This window comes from Lepidothrix coronata, unplaced genomic scaffold, assembly GCF_001604755.1.
Source record: "Lepidothrix coronata isolate B3197 unplaced genomic scaffold, Lepidothrix_coronata-1.0 Scaffold165, whole genome shotgun sequence".
Lineage (NCBI taxonomy): Eukaryota > Metazoa > Chordata > Aves > Passeriformes > Pipridae > Lepidothrix > Lepidothrix coronata.
Window position 1 is genome coordinate 1873408 of NW_016690345.1, and position 9369 is coordinate 1882776.

Genomic DNA, 9369 nt, shown 5'->3' on the forward strand with positions numbered 1-9369 from the left:
GGTTTCTTCTGCTTGGAGTCTGGATGATATTTTCATTTCCAAGTTCGTTCTGTAAAATGAACTGGTTAACTGATACATGCCGATTTATTTATGATATATTCAGTACCTTATAACAGTTCAATACAGCTTATCCAGAAAATTACTCTTGGAGCTCATCCTAATTTTACAGATAATCAACCTCTGATAGAAAACAGTGAGTTAAAATGTCAAGTTTTGAAAACTGGAGTAACAACTGTTTTTTTCCTGAAACAATCCTTTTTTCCTCTGCCAAATATTGTCTTTCATCAGCTTCCTTAAGATTGAAAGGTGAGGTCTTAGCTGTGCACAGATGTGGAGCAGCAAAGCCATTTCTAGTCAGATGAACTCTCAAAAATCTTTGTCATGGGAAATAAACAAAAGTGATTTTAAATGGCATAAATGGATTTTCTCTGAGCAGGAGAAAACCTTAGTTGTGGTGGTCATCCAGCTGGAGGGCACTGAGTGGCCAGTGGCCTGGGAGGGGTGACCACAGAGGCCTAAGCCCTTAAATACAGGAGCAAATGAGCACCATCTTGCCTTTCTTCTTGGGACCTGCCATAGCCATGTGAAGCCCCAGACTTCCATAAGGCTCTTTGGTGGTAGCTATTTAATTGTTTTATTCTACTCTTTTACTTTACTCTTTCTCTCTTCTTCTCTCTCTCTTTACTCCTGTTTCTTCTCTTAATCTTTTCCTTTCTTTACTCTTTTGTATTCTTAATATTTTGGGTAACTTCAAATTCATGGGTTATATTTTACTAGGAGTTGGTGTGTGGCGGATACTTCAGTGAAATATTCTGTTTTGGTTGTATGTCACCCCTTTTAACCTTTTGCTAAAATGCCTATTTTCTCACTAAATTAAAAGAAATCTCTTGGGAAACATGGGTGGTGTTTTCTCTTTAAAGGACCTCAAGGTATTAAAGAACTAAAAGGCTTTGCAAAAATTCAAATTATTTTAGAGCCTTAAATAAAAGTAACACTCCCAGTAAAGCTTGAGGCTTTGGGATTGGGGTCTTACAATTGTTTCATCTGGAATTCATAATGTCTTCCTAAAAAATACACCTAAGCTTTAGGGGCAAAATAGTCTTTGTGCCTTCAAATCCCTTCAGGACCACACCCATGCTGCTAAGGCTCCCATGGCTTCTCTGGTCTTGGCTTAGAAGGAAAAGAATTTTTTGGTGAAGAGCAATGCACTTCCTTCAAAAAGCTGTGTGACAAAATGCATTTGTATGATCAGGGGAGGTGCCCAGTGAGATCTCCCATTTGGTGTCCTGCCCAGCAAGGAAGCAGACTGTCACATGCTATTACATAATTAGTATTTTATTCCTGTGGAAGTGTTCCATTTTGGCTAGCCCTGCAAGAAGAGATGCCAAATGCTTTCCAACTCTCTTGAATCAAATAGGATAGCTGTCCCACTTCTCAGATCTGCTCCAAACTGGCTTCAGTTTTCATGGGGATGCAAGGCCAAGAGCACAGTTGTTGCACCCAAGGAAGTCACTGTTTGACAGTTCTCTTGGTCAATGCAAGATCATTAACGGGGCTGGATAATGACACACCCATTAACAGAAGCAGTCATTACATTTGAATAAGAGAGGAGAATGGTGCTATCAAAGCTAATCCTCCAGTCTGTAAAGCAATCCTCTGCAAGTGCCATGATGGAATTATGGATCACAGGGAACAGAGGTGGGACAGAAGATATCTTCCTTGGTGACAACTGGTGGGGAGGAGGAGAAACAATGGATGAGAACAACCCATTTCGTCAGGCAGACTGACTCACAGACAGCAGCACTGAACAAATGAGATTAATATCACACTGGGAGCACTGCTCTGCAGCAGCTCAACACTTTTTGATGGGTATCCAAGCTGTACTGAGAGGGCACTGGCTTCATTCCAGCACTTGATCTGACAGCAAGGAGAACAGGCATAATAGATGAAGTAGAATTATGGTTTATCTCTACCTTTCAGTTGTGAGCCAAATATCCAGATGTGTTTCCATCACAACCTATTTCACTGAAGAATCATGACTGAGGGGAATTTAAATATTAATTTCTGAAGGAAGGATATGAAACTAGAGAATTCAGCACTGAAGGAGAAAACAAGAGAAATTAACTGATTTCCCTTTCCTCTGTGGGCATATTTAGCCCCTGATAATGTCGACAAGAAGATGGACAACCCATAAATCCCAAACATCTTGGACAGTCATTAACAGCTTCATTAACATTATCACATGCCCCAAAGTCTTTAGGAACACTAGAAAAGAATAGCCATGCTTACCCAGACTTGAGGGAGGAGGGTGTTGTTTTTATGAGGGGTAATAAAATACCTAGGAATAGACACATTTAACTCTTTAATAAAGAGGATGAGGATTTCTATGAGGAGTAGTAGACTCATGGAAGAGGGATAGCTCCTCTTTTGGGAGATAACCACACCTTTGGCCCCTTTACTTGTTCTTTCTCTGGGGATTGGCACACAATGCTAAATGAAACCTATTCAGCAGGGGAAAATAAAAAAAAGGGAAAGCTGAAAGTTCAATGATTAAATGACAACATAACTCAGCATAAAGGACTTGTCACCAAGGCTTGCCAATGGATACTGGCAAGGTCAGCTACAACTGCCTAATGCCCTTGCTATTTGTTTATGAACTAGAATACCAGATTTTCAGCACAAGACTTAAAAGCCTCTCTTCTTGACCCTGTTCTACCCAGGGAGATAAAAACAACCACTTACAAAATACAGGTGCATACGGAGAAGTGGAAAGGCATGGAAAACATTCTCCTCTCTTCCTGGTCTAGGAGAACCACACTTGTGCCACAAACACTAGAAATAGTTGGGTCATTTAGAACTCCTCAGACATGAGGAGGGAATGGGAAGGTGTTGCTTCCCGGAGGCCAGCAGAGCTGCAAGGCCCTGTCTATGCTGGGCGGACAGTAAATGCATCATACTTAGCTGGGCTTGAAGGATCAGATCAGAATTGGCATTTCTTCCATCTGTGAAAGCCAGGACCAGAGCTCCTGAGGTGTGCTCATCTTTTCATATCATTCTTAAACTCTTCTTCCACAGTAGCAGCATTTTTCTTATTGCATAACTGATTTAAATGGTCTGAGGGGAGCGGAAGACAAATCTGTAACAGATCCTGGCTGTGTCTCTCAGATCCCCCTTTCATTTCCCTAATGGGTCTATTGTAATTAGATTTGCAAAACCAGCAAAAGGTCTCATTTTGAATGGCAACAGCTGTTGACATCAAGATTACATTGAATAATTTACTGGTTTAATTTTAGCTGCTAAACAATAAGAGCCTCTTGTCGAAGATTATTTCGCTGGCTGATGTTTTTTCTATTTTCCCCTGGCTGCCTCTCCCTTTCTTTGTATGCTGGACACCACCAACTGTCCCATGGAAAAGGCATTCACAACTTATGTGGTCGGTGCAAAATCGTAGGTGCGTATGTGACTACTTCTTTTGCTGCAGAGATTCTTAATTCTGACTTAGATAGATGGGCTGTATAATTCCAAATGTAACAAATTATTCTGGGCACCTAGACAAGATCTGAGAAATTCACGCTCGGACTCAGACTCCTGTACAAAATCGGGTTTCAGACAAACCCTTTGCATCATTTCTGTAGGAAAAAGAGAGAAGCAACACTTTTGTCTCACAGCAGTGCTGTTGGCTTATTCACCAATACCAAGGAGCAGAGATTCTGTCAACAAGGAAATAATAAAAATAAAGTCGTTTTGCAGGCCCATATTAAGTGAAATAACAGCATTTGCTGCAAACCAGAGGTAGCTAGAAGGAAAGCTAAGGGCATTGCTGTGAACAGTTGTTCTGGTTCTCAAAAAGGGTGTAAGCTTTTCTGTGATAAGCTGCTGGGCATTCATGACTAGAACCTGAATGTCACGAGAGATCTGAAAATGAAGATTAAATTGCTTCTGCACACTCTGTTTTCAGGAGTGGGACAAGTGCTTTACTAAGCCAAACCGTATGTAAACCATCGTGTGCTATGAACAGTAAATAGGATGGCTCACTGCACAGAATTTGCACTTACCCTTGGGTGCAGTTTGGATGACATGGATGGCACTCACGATCTTCATCAGCGTACTTGAAAATGAAGCTGTTTGCCCCCTGTAAGCCATCAGGACATTTTTCCACACAATTTGGACCATCCTTAAAATGGAAACACTTTGTGCAGTGGTCAGGTCCCTGGAGAGAGTGGAAGAAAGAAAAGCAGTGCATTCAAGTTGCTGTCTCTTTACCTGCTGCACTAAAATTGCAGGTCCTAGACTGACAACGCACTCAGCAACAATTGTAATTGTTTTCCCAAGGAACAGTGAATTACCTGTATGGTTCCAGTCTCTGATAAGGAACAACAGATGTATAAATTCCAGTGCTTTCCACCATTAACTTATTCTGCAGAGAGCAAGATTAAATTCATGCTCCTAAATAGGTTTCTTAATATTATTGGTGTGCTTAACACAATGAACTTCATGCCCACTTTAACTCTGAGAAACTTCCTGCAACACTATTCAATAGAGAACCACTTTTGCAAAGCAACTGCAATAGCCTTTCCCCTACCTCTGCACTCCAGAACTATTTTCCACACTGCATCTTGTATGTGGCATCTAGTCACAGAAACACTGAAGAACTACAAGGTCTCCTTCTACATATGTAGACTAAACTGTTACAAACTGTGAACCAAGGCTCTTGGATAACGTAAAAGTGAAATATTAAAGCTGTGATGACAAGCATTGTATAACCAAATCCAGTGTTCAGGTTGAGCACTGGTCTAGGATTTTATGTCCATAAGCCTGCTACAAATCCAAATTTCCCTCATAGGTTGAACACTTGAAACATTAGCTTCTTGCTTTATGGATGTACTGTACAAAACACAGTATTGTAACAGAAATGATGATGCTTTTTTTTCTTCCATTTACTAAGTCACAAAAATAAGCAAATCAATTATGGGTTAAATTTTCTCAATGACCAAGAGCCTAAAACACAACTCTTTCCCAGGATCCTTGTGACTTGTAATCTTGGCAATTAACAGCAAACTAAAAGAAAGAGACAGCTTCTATCTCACAAATGAGAAATGATCTTTGAAAGAAGATTTACTTGCCATTATAAAGGTGGGAAACACAGTTAACATGCATTCAGGATGCATGATATACATTATCTATCAAAAGAACTTAAAGCCTAACCAAAGCATATTGTTCAAATTGAGACAAATTCCCACACTTAGAAAGAAAAAAAAAGCTCAGCTGCAGCTGTAGTAGAACAGGACAGAACTGAGTATGAAGAACAAAAACAGGGATAAAAGAGGGCACTCAGATCAAACTGCATGCTTTCTGTCTGTAAAAATTTTGTGCATCTGTACAACTAAAGCATTAGGACAACACATGAAAAGAAAGAAAAGGATCTCCTTGGATCTAGAGGAGACTGATGCAAGCAAATTTACTCCCAGCACCAATTTAAGATGAGAAGAGCTCTTTCTCTACATGCAGAATATGCCTGTTTTCTGCTTTCATTAACGCTAATTTGCAACAGCTGCTTTAAAGCCTGTAAGCGGAAAAGACTTGTACTTTAGCACACTTTTACAAGTTACTATGTAGCATAACAAATTTTGTTCTTACCGGTCCATAGCACGTGATCATGTTTTCTTCCATCTTTTCACACTGGGGATCACACTCCACACAGACAGAACCATTTGCAAACTCTCGAAATTCCCTAGGAAAATATTTTGCAGGCAGGTCAGGCGAAAAGCACCTTCAGAACTGAAAGTGAGACAAAATGGCTGCTCTTCACCTGAGGGAATTGATTTCAGGTGTGCTGAGGGGCCGGCAGGCTGTGCCAGCTGAGACCAATCCCACCATCATCATCATCATCACACTGCTTCCCGCCACCTGGAAACAAGGCCCATCAGCACCTCATTCACAGCCAGGTGAAGTGGATGACATCTTGTTTGCCAGTATAAAATCCTAGTGTTTTTTCCCCTCTCTTTCCTTAAGAAATACAGACTTCATTAACAGGAAAAAATAGCTCATTTCTCGATTTTCTTCCATAGAATTGCCACTCATTACATGTGAGAATGGATGAAATACTCTTTTTTTAAAGCCCATTCTCAAAAGGCTTGTAATGTTTTCAACAACAATTCTAGACTGAGGTCTGAATCTGTAAAATGTTGCTGCCCAACGACGTGAATATGCAGAGTTCTCATGCAAACAATAAACTTCTCCCCAAGCCCAGGTTATAAATGTTTCCACATATTTAGGATAGAACTGAGCCTGTGGAGAGTGTAAATACCATCCACTGATCGATACAGAGCAGAATATCCTGACTTGACTGCTGGTCACAAGAGTCTCCTCATTATCTTACAGTGACAGGCTTCACAGCAGCAGCCACAAAGGGTGGAACAGTATATTCCAGTGCATGTGAGAATACAGCTGTGGTTTGCAACTCTTCTTTTTATTGGGGGGCAAGAGAGAAAGAGAGAAGAGGAGCTTTTAGGCACATAAAACTGGACTCTGGCACGATATTTTTTGCATGCATTTTCCAGGTAGAAGAGTACTTATGGGAGTTCATCCAGTACTCTTTCCTTAACAGTCACGTGAGTTGGCATCCAAGGCAGGAAAAAAAGGAGAATGAAACCCCAGAGTTACTTTCAATTAACAGTCTGAGCTTAAAAAAAGAATTTAAATAATTTAAGGGGTTTTATCTTGACTTTGAAAGTGTTGGACCTTGCTGCACTGTTACACAGGAAGGGAAATTCCACCCGTTTCCCTCTGCAGCCTAATCATGAATTTCTGCTGCTTCAGATAATAAAGGCAGCTCAGTTCTATTTTTCTGTCATAAGGCAGACTCAGCCACCTTGGCTGTGCTGTGTGTAGGCATTCCCCCAGTATAAGCAGCAGAGGGAAAAGGGGGAAGAACTCATGTTGGGTTTTCTTATTTATATTTGTGTGTACAATTACACAGTGCATAATGGAAAAGAGAGTGGGTTTTCCTACTCTGGAGTTCTTATTCAGAGAATTTCTTTATCACATGCCTAATCTAACTCATCTGACCATAATGGCATGATTCTGAATAGGGGTGTCAGTATTCAAGTAGGGCTAAATGGTGAGGTTTTTTGTAAGTCTTCACCTAAGTCATATTGTTCACATGCCCAGCAAGCAAAGCAACAAACTTTTGATGTTGCATGAAAATTTTAGTCAGCAGAATACCAGGGAAAGCTTTCTACACGAGTTCAGATTTAGAAACCCTTAAATATTATCCCACATCATATTTCACTCAAAATCAGCAATATTGGCAACGGAACCAGATATTGATTAATATAAACCCAAAATAACTTACTCATTAAAGTCCTGAAGAACATAATCAGCAACTTCAAGGAAAAGTGCAAGGGGGAATATCTTACCCATCATACAGGTTACAGGAGTCTATGCAGGTCCTTCCCCTGATGAAGCGCTTGCAGGAGAGACACTGGTCTGGCCCTGGCCCCCAGCAGCCATCACTTGAGCACAACTCATTACACACCATTCCATCAGCAGCTGCAGAGAGAGAGGATACTGTCACTAATGTACGTAGTCCTCCAAAATCCAGAGGAAAACATGCCATCAGCATTCCGCCACACTTGGAAAACTAAACTGGATGTTCAGATTTTCTAGACACAGAACAGAGAAGAAGCAGAAAATTACCATCACACCACCACAGAAACACGCCGTGCACTCCCAGCTGGAATGCTGTACACACTTCTGGTTTGCTCCTTTCAGAAAAAAATTGAATGAGGAAAAGATTCGAGAGACTGCTGCAAGGATGATCGAAACCAGAGAGGAGCCTCTACGTGAGGAATAAATAGAGAAGCAGCCTTAGAGGTGGGTGAGAAAGGGCACGATAAAGGCCTATAAAATCCTGAATGACAAGGAGGTAAGTAAACATGAAACAATTGTTCACTGCTTCTTCCAAGTCCCTTGTGGGCATTCAAAGAGACAGGAATCCAATAGGGTTCAAAACTGAGATTTTTCTCCACAGAAAGTATAGATCAACCTGCAGAATTCCCTGACACAGGATATGGTAAATGCCAAAAATTTAAAGGATTTGAAAAATCGATTGTCCAAATCCACAAAAGATCTATTAAACTAAAATATAAAACACTACCTGTGAATTGAGGACTCCCTGAAATAAAACTTATGGATGGTGGGGAAAAAGTTGAAGGAAAGTCATCATTAACTGTGATTTTTAAATTATTTATTGTAAAAAGCACCTGAAGAGCTGAAGAGCCAAAGAGCCTTTCTATTAAAACTCCCAAAATAAGCAATGAACAAAGGGTGAGAGGGAAAGTTTGTTTCGAAGAATGAGAGTCTGTATTTTTATTTTATATAAATCCTTCTCTATGTAAATATATAGATGATGTGACAGATGGAGAAAATGAGCAAAGAACAAAAGAAAACACGTTATCTCTCCAGCATCTGAAGAAAGCCAGGGTGCAGTTCCAGCCAAATTCTGGCATGTGAAAGGACTTTCACATTTTCACATTCATTTTTCCACTATGAAATGTTTTACACAAATGGATTACACATTGCGCTGAGTAAATTAAAACCACCAAAGATCTGAAATATCAGAGATGGCAACAATATAGACCCTTGTTTGCTTTTTAAAACATTGGAAACAGCTTAAGGGAAGTGTCAAATAAAAATTAAAAGTAGGTGTGCTGGGAGAATTTTAACACCCCCTCCAATGCTGTAGCATGAAGATGAACAGTTGGGAACAAACACACACACACACACTGAATACACGTATAAAACAGCAATTGTACATGCCCAGCACACATTTAAAGAGAAGAAATAATAAAATCAACAGAGAATCTTTTTGCAAAATGCAAAAAAACGTTTGGTAGGTTTATATGAAATAAAAAGACAGTTGTTCTTCATGAACTATTTTTCTACACTTCCTTCAGTGCATCAGCACAGCTGGGTGACAGGAAAAAACAAATCCTCTTTTCCTTTCAGGATACTTGATGGTTTTGTCTCCCCTGTGCAGGCTGGAACAGCGAAGTAGGTACTGTCTATTACAATCTACCTGAACAATTGAAGAGTATACTGAGTTTTATCACCTGAGAAGCACAAAGCCCTTCTAAATCGCAGAACAGCCAGCAGAAAGATGCTTTCTGCTGTCCAAGGCATGTTTTAAAACTGGTTATTCTGTGCTCCAGAGTATATAATGTCCCCCATTGCAGCACAGTGCCTATCACAGCAGCTGACTGTACAGGAGCACACCCTGCTCCGGGCAGCAACTCTCCCGAACTGCTCCTCCGTTGCCGCTTTCCAGCGCGCAGCACTGTTGGATGTTGGCACTCTGTTTGTCAAACA

General features: G+C 40.5%; 1 protein-coding gene across 3 annotated transcripts in view; it reads right to left on the reverse strand.

The window, feature by feature from the left end:
- Positions 1–9369, reverse strand: part of ERBB4 (erb-b2 receptor tyrosine kinase 4) — a 374576-nt gene that overhangs the window by 144204 nt on the left and 221003 nt on the right. For all 3 annotated transcript variants that reach the window (XM_017829495.1, XM_017829493.1, XM_017829494.1), the window contains exons 12-14: positions 7419–7551; positions 5638–5731; positions 4056–4210 (exon numbers count right to left, since the gene is read on the reverse strand). In XM_017829495.1, coding sequence (XP_017684984.1) covers positions 4056–4210; positions 5638–5731; positions 7419–7551 — 382 coding nt within the window. The remainder of the gene's footprint in view (positions 1–4055; positions 4211–5637; positions 5732–7418; positions 7552–9369) is intronic.